Source organism: Colius striatus, chromosome 20 (genome assembly GCF_028858725.1).
Source record: "Colius striatus isolate bColStr4 chromosome 20, bColStr4.1.hap1, whole genome shotgun sequence".
Classification (NCBI taxonomy): Eukaryota; Metazoa; Chordata; class Aves; order Coliiformes; family Coliidae; genus Colius; species Colius striatus.
The window spans coordinates 6,681,570-6,700,734 of NC_084778.1; the positions used below are offsets into that span (position 1 = coordinate 6,681,570).

A 19,165-nucleotide genomic window follows, 5' to 3' on the forward strand; every position below is an offset into this window, starting at 1 on the left:
GGAAACGTGCCATGTTTTGAGAATGGTTCACCACTGTACCACATGGAGGAAGTGCAGAATCAATTAATATGTTTTGCTGCTCCTTGTGGCATGTCTCCTCTTCCTATGCAACACTACCAGCTACTGCCACAGAGATGGATTACCCCAAGGATCTTTGCCTCCTGGCAGATAAGATGCTGTAGTTCTCTGCCCAGATGCTATGCAGACTGATTCTCAAAAAAAGCAGAATGGATCCACTTACAGCTTTAACAAAGGAAAGGCTTACACTCTGAATTTATCTAGCACCCTTTCTCTTCCTTCTCCACCCCTGCAGCCATCTTCTTTGGAAAGAAAAACTTGAGCATGCTTTTGTGAAAATTTGTTTCCTCAGCTGAACAGAATTAAACCATAAAAGCCTAAAGTCAGCTCATCCAGATAAAGAAAGTGCAGCACAGAGGAATGAATCTGCTCGGCAGCTTGTCGCCTCCTGAATGTCACCTGTCCTTCAAGGCTGCTGCTGGAACCTCTTCCCCAGATTGCCCACTCTCACCTGTGAATGAGCACTATTGTGTGCAGTGGCTATTGGTAACAGAATTCAATACCAAAGCCTCAAACCTCATTCCAGCTGCAAATGGTCCTACAGTGACTGGCCTAGCTGCAGACAGGCCAGGCTGACAGCTGAGCACTCCTGGCTGGGAGCTGCTCACCTCTCTGGGCTGGCACAGAGCCCTTCCTCACACTGAGCCCTCAAAGGGCTTCCCTGAGACACCCATCCCTGAGCTGGGACTTCAGCTCTGTGCCCAGAGCCCTCACCTTATTTCTAGGGAGTCATTAAAAGGCAGGTTGGGGTCTGCCATATACCTCCACAAGACACGATCTTCAGCAGCCCGGCTGAAAAACATGGGGGGAACATCACATTTTTTCCTTTGTTTATCTCATTTGTTTAATAGCCACAGAAGCAGGGCCTGAACCTGGGCATTAGGTGACAACACTGCACACATCACAACAGCTATGCCATTTCTTTGTAGATTGAGCACAACTAAGTCCACCAAGGGTTAAAAAAAAATCTCCTAATTTTTTTTTTTGGTGGTCTTTGGGTACAGAATCTCTTATAATAAGACTATTTGTATTCATACTGGCAGAGTAAACACTACATGTTCATGCCCAGGCAGCTCTGTGCTTGTAATTTCAGCAAGAACGGAGCTACATCCCTGAGGGACTTCGCTATTTCCCCAGCCACCATCCACTCAAACGCTGAATGAGAGCAGAGAAAGAGAGAAAGATGATGGCATAAGCCTCCACAGAACCGCAGCCTCAGCTCTCACTGAGAATGCAGGCAATAGCTCATTTCAGGCTTAATTATACTAGTTACAACATTTCTCCTATAGGCCAGCAAAAGGCAGGGATGTAGTGCTCCCATAGCCACCGTTTACTGATTAGGTTCAATTTGAAAACATCATATGCAAAACCTTCCCCTGACAAGATACATGCACTAAATAGTGATGAAAACCCCTATTTCCTCTATTGGCTATACTTGATGTTTTTGAGCAGAGCTTTTGCAAATCTAAAGTTATATATCTAGTAAAAGGAGTTAGTTCAATGATGCCAAGAAAAAACACAAATAATACCACCACTACGAACTGTTCAAACTTAAATTACTATAGGAACATTCACTTGTGGAATCCCACCTAGCTTAGGCAAAAAGAATACATCTAGCAGTTTGCTTTATTCTCCAGTCTTTGGGTCGCTGGTGTAATGACACAGCAGCCCACCACAACAGTACAGCCTCCTCCTGCTTGAGCTGGAAGAGTAACTCCATTACCTCGACAGTACAAGGAGGTTGTCAGTCTCAAGTAAATCGTTCACTAGAGGGGGATGTTGCTCACACCTTGCCAGTGTGCTACACAAACACTGGTGAGTATTTAAATGGAAAGCATAAAATTGCTTTTCCAGTTCTTGTGGGTTTTTAAGCAAATGAAAACATTTCTATTTAGTCTTGTAAAACATATTTTGCTCAAATAGAAACCCCAGCCACCTGGAATAGCTGAATGAGCACTTTTTAATTACGAAGGAAAAACAGCATAGGCACAGGTTTGAAATGGAATCATCATTTACTATGGAGGTTAAAATACCCATTGTATGGAAGGTATTAATTTTTAATGAAACAAAAATCTCATTTTCAAGAGAGAGATTTCATCTGTGGAAGACTGAATGAATAGATTTTGTGCCTGGCTGGTAAATCGTCAAACTTAGTTCAAAACACAATGTATTGAAGGAAATGGAAAGAAAAGTAGGATTAAAGAAAGAAAGTGCAACTTGCCTCATTTCCTCCTGGCAGCCTGTTCATGTGCACGAGCTGGCCCTGATCATCCAGCACCAATTCCGTGTAGGTGAGGATGTCGGAAGGCAGCGGCGCCGTTGGCAGGAATGCATGTTCATTCATAGAGCCCCAGAGTTTAATCAAAGACTAGATGATGAAAAGATAAATCCTTGTTAAGAAAATCATTTGCAAATATTTGTATTCAATGCACTGTGACTTAATACTTGAGACAGAACAGTCTGAAATATCCCTCTCCCCACTCAGTGGACATCACTTGGGAATTTAAGCCAAACTACAGTTTGACTCAAAGTAGCATAATTATGTGGCTCAGAAGAGAACCCAGTCAATCAAATACACAACACATCCTGCAACTCACTAACACACTGAACGATGGACAAGTCCTACACTAGGAACTATCACCCCTGCACTGTCTAACCCTCTAGAAAGGCTACATAACCGGGTGGGAAAACAAAGAAATGCAAGAACTGTGATGGTTTACACTTCAGCTTCTGCCATTTGACTTATTAGTGGAATGACAATAGCAGTGTATCTAGAGTCCCAATTTCTTTCAAAGCAGACTTAATTCATAGCTATATAGACTTTGGGAGACCATTCCAAGGCCACTTGTTTCTCTAACAAGCAAGGATGGCAACTGATAGAAAGGCTTGGCAGGTAACAAAAGTTTAGAACAAACCACTGGGCCTCAAGAGCACTTACCTGTCGAAACATCTCAGGAATGTCATAGACATATGATGTCCCTAAAGACTGTGCCTGGAATCTCTTGGACTGCAGTAGGTCTTTGGTCACGTATGGAGTATTGATCAGCATTCCATGAAGTGGTCCCTGTTTATCCCCATACGCCTGGAACATAATCTGCAGCAAAAACGCAGCCAATTACTGCTTAATCCACTGGTTCCACACATCTATGTAATCCAGATTTTACCAAAATGATCAGGATTTTCCAGACTGATCAGACTAGTTTCTGTTCCCTACAAATAGGTGAATACTGGCATATCTTGTACCACTGTGCTCCATCATGCATTACTACCCTTTGGAGACAGTGCTGGACCATTACTGCACGGATCGGAGTGTCACTGACTTATTACCATATCACAGCAGCAAGCAAAGTGAACAGAGCCACATCCCCACAGAAAAAAAAAGCCCATGACTTAGATGACTTCACATTCTCCAGTATTTCCCCTGACACCGTATCTCTGCCGATGGATTGTGATAGCTGGGAGCAGAGAGGAGAACTCTGTTATTTATGTAGTCACACAGCACGGTATCCGTATCTCCACTGACTGATCATGGAAGCTAGGTCAAGACTTGCATATGTCATTTGGCTTGAAGTTTTGATATTATAAGTTTAAAAGATTTTCCCAGAGTAGCAACATGAATTATCAGCTGCCATGCTTCATGGCACTATATATTCCACTCAGGCCAGACTCAGAAAGGAATCTATTTCAACCAAGAAACAGGAGGAGCACTGCCTCACTGGAACAACACTGCACAAATGCTGCTTAACAGAAACAACAAAATTAGGCTGTTTTTAACAGAATAGTGATCTGATGTTACAAATGACAGATCTTTCTAACTAAAGATGAATTAACTGAAGAATCCCAGTAGAGGTAAAATTCTGCAAGTAAAGGCTATTTTACTTCCTAGATTAGAAACTGGAGATCATGCTCTCTTCAGTCTTCCCAAACACAGCTTTTGTGAGGCAGCTGCAAGAGAAATATTTATTCAGAGAAACAAATATTTGTGACAGCATCTGTGTTGGGATCTGTTACTGCACTTGGGCCCAATTCCCCTTAAAACTCTCTAAAGCTTCAGAGCAGTTCTGTGGGGCCTCGAGAAACCTGTACCAAGCACTGTCACTCATTACCACAGACACTGTGAAACATCAGGGTCATTCTCTCATGATGTATGTATTTTTCCATTCCTCAGAAGTCAGGAAAGTGCCCAGCACCCAGAAGAATTCACACATTACAGATGCACTAAAAGAAGACTCTGAATTCAAAATAATCCTCAGAAAACAGAGGGGGGGAAAAAAAGACACAGATCTGAACCTGTCCTATAAACCTCCATCATGAGAGAGAATATTTCACTGAGTTTCTTAGAAAACTAACCCTTCTAAGTTTTAGAAGACAAACTTTCCTCCCAATTACTCAAAGAATTAATTGAAGTAATTCCTATCAGTAGATTTTTTTAATAGAATCTGGTTTAACATTCTGGGAAAAAAATGCATTAAAAAAATCAAATATTAGAAAAGCTGCTAAAAGCCACACACAGAGAAGTGCATTCCTGTAGCTTTACAAACATACAGCTCATCAGAGATGCAGTTTAAGAGGAAAGGTGACCTTCACAAATGACTAACAAAACTCAAATGTTAAGCTCAGCTACTGGGAGATTATTAAAATGTTCTTTTCTTTCCTCTTCTCCACTCAAAGGCAGAAATGAAGTACAACATACAGACACTATCTGCTCTGGGATCTCCAGAACTGGATGGCCAGGGAGCTTGCTGGAAACATTTAAATGAAGAAGAGGGGGAGACAAGATGACTCAGCACTTTGTGTTCAACATTAACAGTGCTCAAGTGATTTATCCTGCTGCTACTGCTGCATGGCAGAGAGATGATTACAGAAGGAGGTGTAAACATTTCTGTATTTCAATATTTTTCATGCATCCTACGCTCCATATATTTTAGCATAAGTAGGTATTTCAGTTAACCACACTATTCCTATGCCATGAAAAGCAGAAATACCAGAATAGCCACAACCATTACAAAAGAGCTCATTATGCTTCATAAAAATGATATAAAAGCACCTTCAATCATTTTATATCATCCTACCCAGGTCATTCCCTGTATCTCTAGAATTTAAAAGACAAGTTTACAGATTTTCTCAATCTGCTCAGGAAAACATATAATTAATAATAATTTTTATGATGACCTTCTGAATGAGCACCAACTGTGATTACTTTCGTATTACTTTTTTGAGCACTCTGTTAGAGAACAGATGCACAAGTGACTGTGGTTATGTCCTAAACAATCAGAAGATGGGCATTTTTACATCACTGATTGCATTTTGCACACCTACTTGCCTATTTGCAAGATTATCTTTACATTTCTCTTCCTTTGGCAAGGTTGGATAGCAGTTTTGTATTACCTGATAACACTGCAAACCACTGAAGTGTTTCATTGGTACAATGTGTGTGTGTGTCCACCCGCCAAATAACTCGTTCACCAGCCCATGGAGCCATATGGAACCGTACCTGCCCTGTTCTGGAGTCTGTCACTTCTTTGTACAGGCTGATGTCCAAGTAGTAGCCTGACTCATTAGTCAAGAAGAGACGAATGGGAATTGCCTTCCCAGTTGGTGTCAAACGAATGTTGATCTTCAGCTCGGCCTGGAGGACGCGGAGCTTCCAGAGGCGGCTGCCGTAGCGCATCACCATGCTCCGCACGGACTCCTCAATCTGAACACAGAGCACAATGTCCCTCACCTTTCAGGACACATCCATTGCACTGTCACCCCTTCACCCCATTGATGCAAGCTCCTGCTCAAAGGGGCACCCCAGCATGAAAGGGAAGGTGATGGAAGAGGAGAGATGGAAGAAACAAACAGCAGCCAAGGCTGTTATGGGACCTCAATGGCCTCTCCATCCACATCCTAATGAGCCTTGAGATGGGCAGGAACTGAACTCAACACAGGGACTACTGAGGTGGAGGGACAGCACTGGATTCACATCCCCTTTCCCTACCCCACATCACACTCCAGTGTGCCCACTGCTTCCCCTTCATCCACCAATCTGCCTGCAGGCATACCTCACAACTAAGAGCCACAAAATGCAGGGAAGTGAAACCCCTGACAAACAGTTATGTAGCACCTCTTTGCACAATAATCATGTTTCACCACACATGCGGTACGGTGCTTTAAATCAACAAAGCAATTACTACTTGGAGCTTGGCCTTCTGGTGTTCTATTAAACTTCATAATATACTACTGTTGGCAAATAGTGCATATTAAAAGAAGGCAATTTATAGGCTGGTTTTAACGTTCTTTCAAAAAATAAAATGTCTCTTTTCCACAGCAGCTCAGGGAAAAGTCACAGTACACATCTGAGGGCAGCCTAACTTCCAGAGACTGAATACCCCAGCATCTGCTGAACTTCCTGTGAACTAAAGATTTTGGTTGTGCTGAGAGAGGATTTATTCAGAAGTCATTTAAGCCACCTATTTTTAATCATGGTTTAAAAGTCAGCAAGCAAGAGATACTTATTTTGATAACTAATTCATCTTTTTAAACTTTCAGTTATTCTCATAAGAAAAGGTCAGCTCTCATCTTTTGGTAACCATGAACAGAATGTTGATTTCCAACTAAATGCAGTCTTTACAGTTTATTTGGGACTTACATTGTGGTGGTTCTAACTAGAAACATGCTTTATGTCTAAACACTTTCATTTATGCATCTACAAAGACTAATGTTCATTTATTTATAATACTGATCTCTGTGGATTTGTATCAGGCAATAAAAATGAAGCACTTCTCTTTGTAGCCAAATTTAAAACTCTTTTTAAGTTCATGGTTTATCTCACCATTCATTTGGATAGAATTTGGAATATTTAGATAGAATTTTGTAACAAACTAGAGATTATTTATAGCTATTTCCTTATTAAAATTGTTTCTCTCAAAATAACAATGAGAAAACCAGTTTAGTTTTCAATGCTAAACATATTTTTAATAAGGTGTTCCTTAGTTTCCACAGAGGAAGTGAGCTCCATGGCCTGAAGGACAGTGTGGCACCACTACAAATATGAGTCCATCTGGTTCTGAAATCTGACATTTAAAATATTCATAGACTGGAAGAAAAAAAATCCAAATGTTTCTTCCTTCTTCACTGACAAACAGATTCCTAATGTGAAGTAAACTAATTGCTTGCCTTAACTATCTGAAGAAAAAAGTATTCTCTCTACTTTTGAAGAGAATCACAGAATTGTTTTGGCTGGAAGAGACCTGTAAGATCGAGTCCAGCCTTTGTCCCAGTCCTATCAATCACTAGACCATTTCCCTAAGTACAAAGAAGTTGGTTCAGCAGCTCAACAAGCAATCTTTAGAGGTGACCATCAGTTGACTCCACTTTGTTTACTGAAAAGCAGAACTCCAGTATTTAAGTAACTGATGTGTCTCTCGTTACCACTTCAAACGCTGGTCCCCAATTTCTTGTGCTTTCTGTTACAAAACGGCTAGCAGAACCTGCGTGGCATGCACCAAACTGTCCCAAGATGCACTCAGATTACAAAATGGCAACAGAAGACTAGTTAATTCTGCTGAATCAAGCCCAAGGAAAACAGACAGTTCTGAGTTAGAGAAGAGATCCTACCTTAGATGGGTCCATGATGACAGTAGGCACGAAATTTAAGAAGATGTGGTTGCAGTCAGTGCGCACGTTGGTGTTATTAAATGCCACCTCCAGCTCATCCATGGCTTCCAGAAGCAATCGCTCTCCCTCATTTTGCAGATACTCAAAGGAGGCTTCCTGCCAGATATTGTCAACAAATAATTTACTTCCTAGTCAAAGAAAATCATAGCCTAAGAATACAGTGTTTGAAAAACTGCAGAAGACTTGACCAAGAAAATAGTTTACATAGGTTTCAGCAGGATGTGCAGCCCTGAGACGGACCCATCTCATATCACAGAGCCAGTGCTCCTGCTGCCTGTATTCACCCTTCTGGCTCTGTTGTGCCCTCATTTATGTCAGCATAAATACAAAACTAGACAGGGCAAATCATCACTGCAGTAGTGCAGGAGGAACACAGAGAAACAACTGTTGCCTCAAAATGTACAGGTTTCTGACTATCCACTTGGGCCACAGAAAAATCTTGCCAAAGCGCAGGAATACTGGCTCTTCCAAGACATGCTTCTGCAGAGCCAACATCAGCAAAGAGAGGACACACACCACAGCACTCTGTACAGGTGGTACGTTTGCATGCAGGTTCCTAGAATGACTTGTACTGTTCCATCCACTGTCTTAGAAAGAGACCTTGAAAGGATGACAAAACTCACCTTGGTAACCAGATCCGAATGCCTTATAATAGCCCGCACGAAGAACCTGTAGTCTGTCACTTCTGTTCCCACTTCCACTTTGGCTGCTCCCAGGTAGAGATGCATTTTGTGATTGGCACATGGAATGGCAGTGAGATCAAAGTTTCGCATTCGGTTCAACTCCAGCTGAAAAGCCAGAGCTGGCTCGAGGTGACGGTAAATCCGATCTTCCTCAAACTGGAGGCACCCGGCGCCATACGGGTAGAAAAGGGTGTAAAAGAGAGTGGGTTAAGAAACTGTAACACTGAGGATGAGAAAAACTAGACAACAGTTCTTATGAAATTTTATTTTGAATTAAAACCCCCAAAACATAAAATCAAAGGAACCCAACCCAGTATCTTCTATCTTGTGCAGGTCATCAGTACTAGCAGCTCTGTTGAAATCGCCGAAAGAAGGGTTTGCTGTAGAAGACAAATTGCTAGGCAGCAAGTTCTCAAGCTCACCCCTCCTAAAACTCCATTTTTCATGAGAGACAGGTTTGATGTTCAGTCACTGTACTGCTTCCAACACTCCCTTGTTACACTGCAACTAAAATGTGCATAAACTGAAGCTTCAGGTCAGGCTTCCAAATGCATGAAAGTTTATCCCCCAGTATCCGAGACTCATCACTGTTATGACATCAGCTGCTGGGTGTGCAGATGTGCCTAACACAGGAGGAGGAAATACCACACTGGGCAGTAAAGCTGGGCTGCAGCAGCTCCCACTCTCTTAGACTGTCAATCATCAGCTACATGAAAGAAGGCTAAAGCCAACACTTAGAGAAAAGTATTAAGAATATACAACTCACCTTATCCCGGGCACGAAACGTGAAGAACTTTGGAAATTCCCTCTGAAAATAAAAACAATGATGTCAGTCCTCCAGAAGTAAGTCGGTGGATCTACCCAGAGAGGGCTCACAGGCCAGGCCTGGGGTAGCACCACAGCAGAAGAGATGACAGAAAGAGATACAAGCTCCTTTTTCAACATCACAAAGGGTGGTAGAAAATCAAGTTACCCTCCAGAAGGCAGCAGAGGTAGTTTAAACCTGTCTTTGCTTCTATTGCAACAGAGACTACTTGATTGGCTTTTGATTATTATTGTCAATCATTAACAGACAATAACATGGAACTGCCCAGACAGTAATGGGAAACTACTTCTAGTATGACTATGATTACTGTGGAAATGTTTGGGAGCCATCCCATGATACTTACACTCCATTATGTCAGCAGATGTACACAGAAAGATCTGTATTCTATGGCTCTTTTCATACTCTTACTGCTACAAATACTTTCTTCCCAAGGAAAACTATAATAATCAAACAACTTTATCCTCATGTATTAAGTAGTATTCTACAAAAATACCCCAAATATGGTTAGGTTTCTCTGTTATTCCATTGCACAGAAAAAATCCTTGGAAATGGTAAGAGCTTTACATTTTTTGTGGCACATTGAAAGTGTCTTGGAAGAAAGAAGGATTAGACAAGACCATTCTACTTATCCCTCTAGTTTCATCAAGGCAAAGCCATCCATTTCTGTGGAATTACCCTTTTAAAGGGTGGAGGAACTTTAGGGAATGCTTTGCACCAACATGAGCTTTTAAGGCTACAAGTAACCTTTTAGCTAAGCATCTTCCTTACCTCTTTTGAAAAACAGTCCCTAGAACTTCACCTGATGACTCTCAGTTGAGCAAAATAACTTGTGTTCACCTAGTGTGTGTCTTTCTGACTAGCCACTGGTACAAGAAACTCTGCCTGAAGTCAGGCAATGGGCCTATTAGAGGAACCTGAGAGCATCAGCTACATTCTAAGAAAACTGCCACTTCAATGTTTCCTCACTTCTCTTCCAAATCCCTCCTACCTGTCCTCCTCTGCACGCTGCCAATTTCTCCTAGCCTCATCCATGCTCATTCTACCACTAATGTAATTGCTTTCAAAGCATTTCACTAGTGTTGTGGGCAAATATAATAATTAGATGTGCACACACACAAAAATTCTCAGTGCTCTGGTACCAAAATCCAAAAGAGTGCTCCATTTCCTAGGCAGAAGAATTATACCCCTGCTGTGTTCTAATCAACCAACCATCATCAAGACAATCAAAATAATTTGCCTAAATTAGCCAATCAAGACACCCTGCAAACTGCAGAATGTGAAAAGCTACAACAGAAATCATCATAGTTGATTATTATACTAATAATCACGTTAAAAACCTAATGAGATGAGGAAATTGGAAGCTTGCTGGAACAACTCTCTATTACCTCAACATGCTGGGACCTAATTATATAGACTGTAATTAAAACAAAAACAAACTCAAGCCCAGACCCTGGCTAAGTTAATAGCTGGTCCAGTAATAAACAGAGTAGGATAGGAGACAGTAATAAAGACTGACACTCAAAGAAGATCCCAGTGGGATGCTACAAACTTTGCAACCAGACGCTGCACCACGCTGCCTCCTCTGGCTTCAGAACCAGGAGCATCCCAACGGTCCCTCAGCTCAGGGAAAACTTTTGGCCAACACTTCTTTCATTCTTTGCCTACCTTCTGACCACTGACACATGCTACACTGCTTATTCATAGACTCTTATTTTTCATTCCCTAAATATCACTTCAGTTCTCTAAAAATGCCTTTTTTAAAATCTAAAGCCTGGACTTTCTTGCCTCAGGTCCCAAAACCTCTCCAAAGAGTCCAGTTTCCTACGGAAGCTGTTGACTGATACATATCTGTACCTGCACTGTGGGCAGCAAATCCCATCTGGTGATACCTGCAGTTTTTCAAACATCACCTCTGTTCATTTCTAAACTAGCTGCCCTTTTGTAAAGCTTGCTAAATGATGTATTTAGCACAAGGTCAATCTCTTGCACTTTCAAGACTCCTCATAACTTCTAGAGTTGTAGAAGTAAATACATGAGGGATGGAAGTCTGGTTTATGTATTTACATTACCACCTTGAAATGGCTAAACTAGCCCTCACTGATGCCCAGTCCCTGGGGAAAAAAGTCATTCTCAACAGTAAGAGCATCAAATATTTTCCACGTCACTAAGCAAGTCACTTCAATTACTCCTGCAAGTTATTTAAAAATCAGCCATAAGTCTAAATAAATCACCACACTACATAAGAAACACAGAAATTTAACTGTATAATTACATTTTAGAACACAAAACAATACTGAAACAAACAAGATCTTTAATAATGTGGCAGTCCTGAGTTCAGCCAGGCAACAACAGAGACTTTAGCATGGGAGTGGTCCCAATGATTGCTAAAGGCCCACTCCTGTATTTGGATTTAGACATTTGTTTAGACATTTAACTCTGACACCAATGTTGGCATTATATGCCTAAGAACTAAATGAGAAGCCTAGAGTCACTTACGTGCCTCCTGGCCTCAGGTCAAGAATACCACCGTGGCCTAGGCCCTTTTTACTTACGTGAAATCTCTGATCCACCTCATAGTTGACCTGTTTCCTGAAGTCCTTACAAACGTAACATACAAACACAGGAAGAAAAAAAAACAAAGCAGAAGAAAGCTAGCAATTAGGATGAAAATCAAAAATGAATTAATTCAAGATTACAAGAGGTGTCAAGATTGTTTACAATTGTAAATTAATTTTCTTAAGCAAATTCATCAAAACCATCTCAAATTTTAGAGAACAAAAACAGTGAAGAGAGAACTAAATATAGTTAATATAACATTTAATCGAGGGGAAAAAAAACCCTATCAAATGTCAATGCTATTATGAGCTAGAAACCAGAGAGTTCTGAGCAGCATGAGAGATACTAAAATACCTTTTGTGCCACAAGGAAAGTCAGCCTCCGAATCCCGTGTTCTATCAGGACCGATTTCTGTAAAAAGGTAAGAATCAGAAGACTGGATCGACAGGAAAAGACGACATCAAAACCATGTCAAAGTCTTCCATGAAGTGAAAAAGCTTTACAGATCCTCCTGCATCTATTGCTCTAAGTTCCTAGGCCACTTCTGCCTACTCATAGCTAAGATTTCTCATCTGACCATCTAGTAGCAGACGCATCCATTCAATCTGAAGAGGTAAGAAATCAAATCACCAGAATATACTATTCCAGCTGAGCCTTGCTAACAAGTAAAGCAGAAGAGTTGTACACAAGTCTGGCAGGAAATATTCTTGTATTTGTTTGCCAAAGTTGGTCTTTTTTAGCACTGATTACTTTTTGAAGGGAGCACAGTGCAGACATGGTAAGGCCATGGACTATGATGGAAAACTAGTTTTAAAAGAACTAACTCCAGGAAGCATGTAGCACAGGCTTGATTTGGGCACAATAAGCACACAGACAACCCAGACCAAAGGACAGATGTATCAATATTGAAAAGGTGCTTAAATGATAGGTGTGACTTAGGGTTTTTTTCAACTAGATGAGAGAATATCCATTCTGGTTGCTGCTGTATCAAATTCCACTAAGCCACATTTCAGATGAGTGCTGCCATCAGTATTTGCCACACCAGTGATCTTTTGAAGCGTTAAGATCACATAATTCTGCTCCTCTTTCTGAAACTTTTTTTTCCCCCTCCCATTTTCCTCCTTTTTCCAATTTAAAAGCAAAGGGGAAAAAAAAGAAAAGCAGCACAAAAAAAGAAACAAGAACTCAACTAGATCAGGAACAAAACAACCCCTTTCAGCACAGACTGAAATGTTTTACTAAGGTTAAGCCCTTTGAAAATGAGCATCAGTGACGATATTCATGGCAAGAGGAAGAAAATAACTTTAATAATGCCATGATTTTAAAAAAAGCAAAAATTGTTATTGCTTTTAAAATTCCACAAGTGGCAGACAATAACAGCATAGCAACAGGATTCTGATTACATCGTAATAATGTGGGTCTCACAGCAAGTCCACAGCTATTACAGAGCGATTAGCCATCAGCACCTGGAGAAACTCCATTTACACTGACTGCCTCAATCTCCTCCACAAGTCATTTACAAGTATATGATCCTAATTTCTATTAAAAAAACCACACACAACATGCTGGGACTAGAAGATTATTTGGACAATTTGGATCAACCTATTTGATAGTTTAATGTGTTTTGGAATATTTTTTTTTGTTCCTTTCCTTTTATCCCCTCCCATCAAACGCCTGGAGCACGATCAAGAAGATGAAAAGCAGAACTAGTTTTAATTTGTGTATTTTATTACTTTCTTGGCTTAAAGAGATAGGGAGCTGCTGAAGTTGTGTGGCTGTCAGCCCCGTTTTGAGATCCCTCATTTCTGCAGGACGCAGCACCACTGCTCACACTGGGAAGGGAAGTTCCAAACTACTCCCTCAGTTCTCCTGTACTGCAGGTACCAAGGATGCAGCAGGATTCCAGTGCCTGGGCTGGGCTACTCACTTCCACAAGCAAGTTGAGGAGCTCTTCACACCAACCAGAACAGGAAGTGCAGGCAGGCACCAGAGTGCAGAGTGAACACGAGAAGGCCATCTCCAACCCATGCCATCTCACAACTGACCACAGGGCTAAAACATTTGGTACTCTAAAGTGCATTTCATGCTTTATGGAGGAGCAACATACCAAATCAATGCCACTTTGTGCCAGCAATATCATACTAGGTGGATGCTTCAACATGTCAACAAGGAGAACAAATTTAAATTTCATTAAGACTACCAGAAAATAAGCCAAATATAAACCTTGAAGGTCTGTCACAAATTAAAAGGAAGAAGTCCTGACCCACTGGATTAGAATGCACTGCAAAGAGAAAGAATGACCTGGATGCTTCAGAAAGGTGCAGCTACATCCAGTCAAAGGAGAAGAAAGGTTTCAGGATCTAACAGCTGCATTTATTTATTCTGGAAAAAAACAACCAACCACAAAATCTGAGGAACATACTAACTCTTCCCAAAGCAGACAGAAGAGTCCTGCATATTCACAAAATTCCAGAGACAAAAATCAAGGCAACTTACCTTGGTTTGTGTGAATTCTCTGAACATGGCTGCCAGACCATCATCATCAACATCACCATCTGTTTTAATAGCCACATTAAGAATGTGAATGGGCTCCTCACGGGCAGTCTGCAATTCAAAGACAATATTTCCCATAAATAACTAGTTACCAACTTAGCACCTGTGAGTTCTCAAAAGAGGCTCTGAATACACCTGTAAAATGCAGATGCTCTAAGGAAAACTGACCTCAGCAGAGTCTGCAGCAAGGGGAGCTGAGGGAAATCCTTCATCAAGCAGCCTCACAAATTTCCAATTTCACAGGAGTAAGAGTTAATATCCATAAATAGCAAACAGGAGCTTCACTGGGAGAATCCAATCCTGATGGTCACATCTGACTCAGCTAACTCAAGTGTGTCTCATTAGGATGCAGAAAGAATGCAGGGTGAGGCCCCCTCTTTACAAGATGCCGTACAGGCAGGACATGAGAGGACTTTGCCATCAAGAAAGGTAATGAAATTAAGCACATTTAAAGTGTAGGAGCAAAACAACGTGTATTTTCGTATCTCCAACCAAATGAAATGATGTGGAAGCATCAATTGTAACAGAGCTCTAAGAAATGACAAATGCAGCATTTTAGAGCCTGCAGTTAACTGTGAAAAACTGTATCCGAGCAGGAAATTATAGTTGGAGAGGTAAGGGGGAGGTAAAGAGAGAGATCTGAGGACATTAAAGTTGATGGTAATATTCTGGAACAAGACTGGAGTACTTACATCCAATCAATGGATCAGTTTAAAACCAAGCCCTGTTCTGGACACACTGTATTCCAACAGAGCTTCCTGCTGGGGCAGGCAGGACAGAGCAGTGGAGCAGCTCTCTGTCTCCAAGGGAAACTGGCCTTCTACCACTAAGGATTATAGACTATCTGCTTCCTCTGCACCTGTCCTCCACATTAATGCAAAAATTTAAGGGTTCTTCTCATCTTTTCCTCCTAAAAACAGTTTTAAGAGGTAGAACAGGAGGAAGAATCACAACGTAGTGTGACTAGGAAGGGTGTAAGACAAAGTAAGGCAAGGTAAAGGCAGCTCAATATGCAGTCCAGCACCCTGACACACAGAGAAGGTCTGGAAACTTAATCACAGGTCTAAACTCCATCACACAGCTGTGGATCCTGTAATACCCCTGACGTTAAAAGCTACAAACTAAATTTACATGGAGAGTAAGAGACTTAGTTGTAGTTTCAGAATAGATTCAGAAAATGGCCACCTACTTTGAATCACCTGCTGTGGAACAAGCAAACAAATCACATACATAAATACATAAAGCTCTTAACTCCTGCTTCCAGCACTCCAACTGGTGAAAAGCACGTAGCCTGCAGTCACTGCTGCGTGCTGCACACCTTCTATTTCCAACCTGACAGCAATCCCAAGAGAAAAAACTACCATACCTTGTCTTCATCATACAAGGATGCATGGCCAGCTTCAGGGAAGGTGGGGCTCTGGGGAGGAGAGTCACAGAAGCAACCCATCACTTCATCAAAGATTCTGAAACACACCAGAGAATTATTAGTCATTACCATGCTGCTGCTAGCCCACTGAAAGCACAGAGTGCTAAAATCCACAAATCATATGCTAAGTAGGAGGAGGGAGAGAAAAGAACCCTTTGCAGGACTGAAACTTGAAAGCTGAGGAGGCAATACCTCCTCCATCCCCCAAATCAAAGCAGAGCCTGGCTCTTCCGACATTTACCAGAGCTTTTATGGTTTTTCAAGCCCTCACAACTGCTATGCGCTCTACTGGAGGGTTTTTTGCCCACCCCTGAAAGGTTGAAAGCATAAAGAACACATCCTTCCATGTATATATGCATGGAAAAGGGCACTGAAAGAAATCAGCACGTTTGCAAATCACCTCCAATCAGCAGAAATTCAGATGCTGATCCTTCTGGCTGCAAACTGCTCTTACACAGCAGTCTGAAACTTTCAGTTCTCTCAAGGAGACGGACAGGAAGATCCAAACAAACTTCAACCTGAAACTCCAGCAATTTAACAAACAAGCTCAGGACCAGTTTAAACCTGACTCTAGGCAAGGCAAAGATTTTGTCCAGTTCCATTTGGGCCCACCTAGGAAGCTGGCAACACAACCAACCATGGCCCTTCCCCACATACCTGACAAAGTCTTCGAAGGTGCGGAAGGAGACCATCCCACCCATCCGCTGGCACGGCGGAGTGAAGGAGTTGTCCAGCAGCACGTCACTCACGCTGGCCACATGGACCATCCCATAGTGATTGAGGTTGGAAGAGAAGGACATTCTAAATGGCAATTCAATAAGACCACAGTTAGCAGGGACAAGGGAGAGAAGACTATTACAGGAAAAAAGATGCGTGCATGCTTTGAGCACTTAAGCGTGGCTGTTTGTCCCATAGAACCGCTGCGTGATTTGTTAAGATTCTTCAGTACACCAGAACTGTGCTGTCTTCTCCAAAGTCCCTCCAGTGTTGCCATGCATCTTACCTGGACCTTGTCCCACTGCACAGGAACAGTTACAAGACTTAGGAAATAAAGTTATAATCCTTTAAAATAAGTACTTCTTAAGGAGTTTTTTGAGATGGCTGGGGAGAAGCTGAATGTATTTTTTCCTTCTGTGTGTATATTTTGCTTTACAGGTGGAATACTGACATAAACAACAGTAATTCTGAGCTGTGACACTCTGTAAAGATTAAGTAAATTTTTACAAGTGAAGTTGAAGTGTGCCAAGCCATATTAACTCCTTGCTTCCACAATTTTTCTAGTCATACCATAATTACACTCCTGAAATGCAGTATGGTACAGTGACCTCTCTAAAATCTGATACTGGAAAAAGATATTTCTATAGCCTTACACCAGTACTCCTACCCTAAACAAAGTCCTGTTACAGTGCCTTCCACTGTAACTGATGACCAAATTAATGTGCTTCTCCATCTAACTGAATCCATACTTTAAAAACAATACAACCCCCCTATTCATTCATTTTGCTCTGTTTTGATTGCTGAGAGGTGGCAGCTGCTAAATACAAGCAGTTGGCCACAGAACACATCCATCTTAAGAAGCAAGGAAGGCAGAGCTCCAGACACTTACTACTGTCATACTCATGCCTGATGTTTGCTGTCCAAGCACTCAGATACACTGCAGTACACACATCACTCATACAGGACCAATCCCTTGTTTTGTGAGGAGCACTGGAACAGATTTACACAAGCTCAGAGGAAGGCATTGAGCACAAGACTTCTATTTAAAGCAGGAGCACTGTTCACTAAAGGTCAGTATTTCTTCCTGGCAGAGGGCATGATTCTGAACATATTAGTGTCTCTGAGTCCTCATATAGGTCAGCTGCTGTGGCAGCAAACACCAGCTGTGAAATAGTTTGTGTTATTTTGGGGCTTGGCCTGTTATTGTTTTTACCTTTTTTTAAAGACTCACATGTTATGGTCAAGACTAGCAAAGAAGGTTTCTCACACAGTGAACAAAAAGCACATACCTAACTAGACATCCTTTCCCTAGCAACTAGTTTTGTTGTCTTTGCAGTAAGAATTTCTAATTTCTGACCTGTGCTATAGAGTCATCTTCATTCTCTAAGGAACCTACTTCAAAAGCTCCCTGCAACATTCTGAGACCTCCAAGCTTGCTGTGAAGAGACAGCAACACTGAGCTGGCACACAGCAGTCCCGTGACACAGAAGCAGTGAGCTGGAACTTGCTTCGCTCTCCCCTGGGCTTAGGAAGACTGTTAATGTTAAGTTTCTGTCCTTCCCAGCTGGTGCCACAAGATGCAGAAGGCAATGGGGAAAAGAAAAAAACCCAACAAACCAGGGTGCTGATTCAGCACAGCACACACTTTGCAACTTGTAAAGTCAACAAGATGCTCTGCTGCCACGTTGGATCAGAGGGCAGTGGCTCAGCCAGCAACCAGGGGCACAGCCACACCAGCCACAGCACTGCTGCCTGCCACAGGGCTTCAGGACCAGACTGTGGATTGCTGACACTGCTACTTCCCAGTTTTACTAAGATTGCTTTCTTTCCAAATACAGAAAATCGTTGTGATATGGTCCTAAGTGTACTGTTAACAAGTCTAAAGTATCATCAGTTTGATTAATAGCTCTCCATGTTTAAAGTCACTCTACGTTTCCGTAACTTCACTCTGATTAAGAGCCATGAGACTTTCAAATCCATTTTTACTGTTTTTCCCTAAATAGGCTTGTAAGCAGTAATAAATAATAGGTATTCACATTTTGAAAGAGAAAAATTTTTCAGGACATGCCTTGGTGCACATTTCTTACAACTAATACAAAAAATACCACAGAACAGTAACTAAACAAAAGGACAGCAGACATTTTTCATGTATTATTTAAAACAAGAAATACTTCTCAACTGAGACACAGGAGGAAAAATTAGCATCCAAAATACAACAAAACATGCTGTCAGCTGCTTGAGATGTGGATTCATCTATGGTGTGAGGGAGGTGAAACAGCCTCGACATATTCTAAGCTGGTTGCAAAGAAACCAGAGTAGCAACAGGTATGCTATTGGCTAGGAGGAACTGCCTGTTTCACTGTGAAACCCTACCATAGGGTCAACAGCTGGGAATTCAGTCCCAAAAGAGACCCTAGAAACAGCATTCTGCTAGGAGTTTGCCATGTAACATACTCCAGGTGGGCTGAGGCACCTGGCAAGTTTAATTTTAAAGATTGCTGCCTGCAAGGCTTTTTTAAAGGATAAAGAAAAGCTGAAAACATGTTTTAGACAAAGGGAGAGGAAAAGGGAAGGAAAAAGAAGAGCTATGTTTGAGAGGTTCCCAAGTAAAGATTAGGGCACTAAAACAAAACATGTTAAAACATTAGGTATTAGGCTACTTCT

General features: G+C 41.5%; 1 protein-coding gene across 4 annotated transcripts in view; it reads right to left on the bottom strand.

Annotated features, from left to right (window-relative positions):
- ACACA (acetyl-CoA carboxylase alpha) overlaps positions 1-19,165 on the bottom strand; it is a 127,608-nt gene that overhangs the window by 57,597 nt on the left and 50,846 nt on the right. For all 4 annotated transcript variants that reach the window (XM_062012233.1, XM_062012234.1, XM_062012231.1 and 1 more), the window contains 11 exons: positions 16,442-16,585; positions 15,725-15,821; positions 14,302-14,409; positions 12,160-12,216; positions 11,802-11,846; positions 9,190-9,231; positions 8,364-8,579; positions 7,681-7,836; positions 5,573-5,776; positions 3,017-3,172; positions 2,300-2,446 (listed from right to left, as the gene is read on the bottom strand). In XM_062012233.1, coding sequence (XP_061868217.1) covers positions 2,300-2,446; positions 3,017-3,172; positions 5,573-5,776; positions 7,681-7,836; positions 8,364-8,579; positions 9,190-9,231; positions 11,802-11,846; positions 12,160-12,216; positions 14,302-14,409; positions 15,725-15,821; positions 16,442-16,585 — 1,372 coding nt within the window. The remainder of the gene's footprint in view (positions 1-2,299; positions 2,447-3,016; positions 3,173-5,572; positions 5,777-7,680; positions 7,837-8,363; positions 8,580-9,189; positions 9,232-11,801; positions 11,847-12,159; positions 12,217-14,301; positions 14,410-15,724; positions 15,822-16,441; positions 16,586-19,165) is intronic.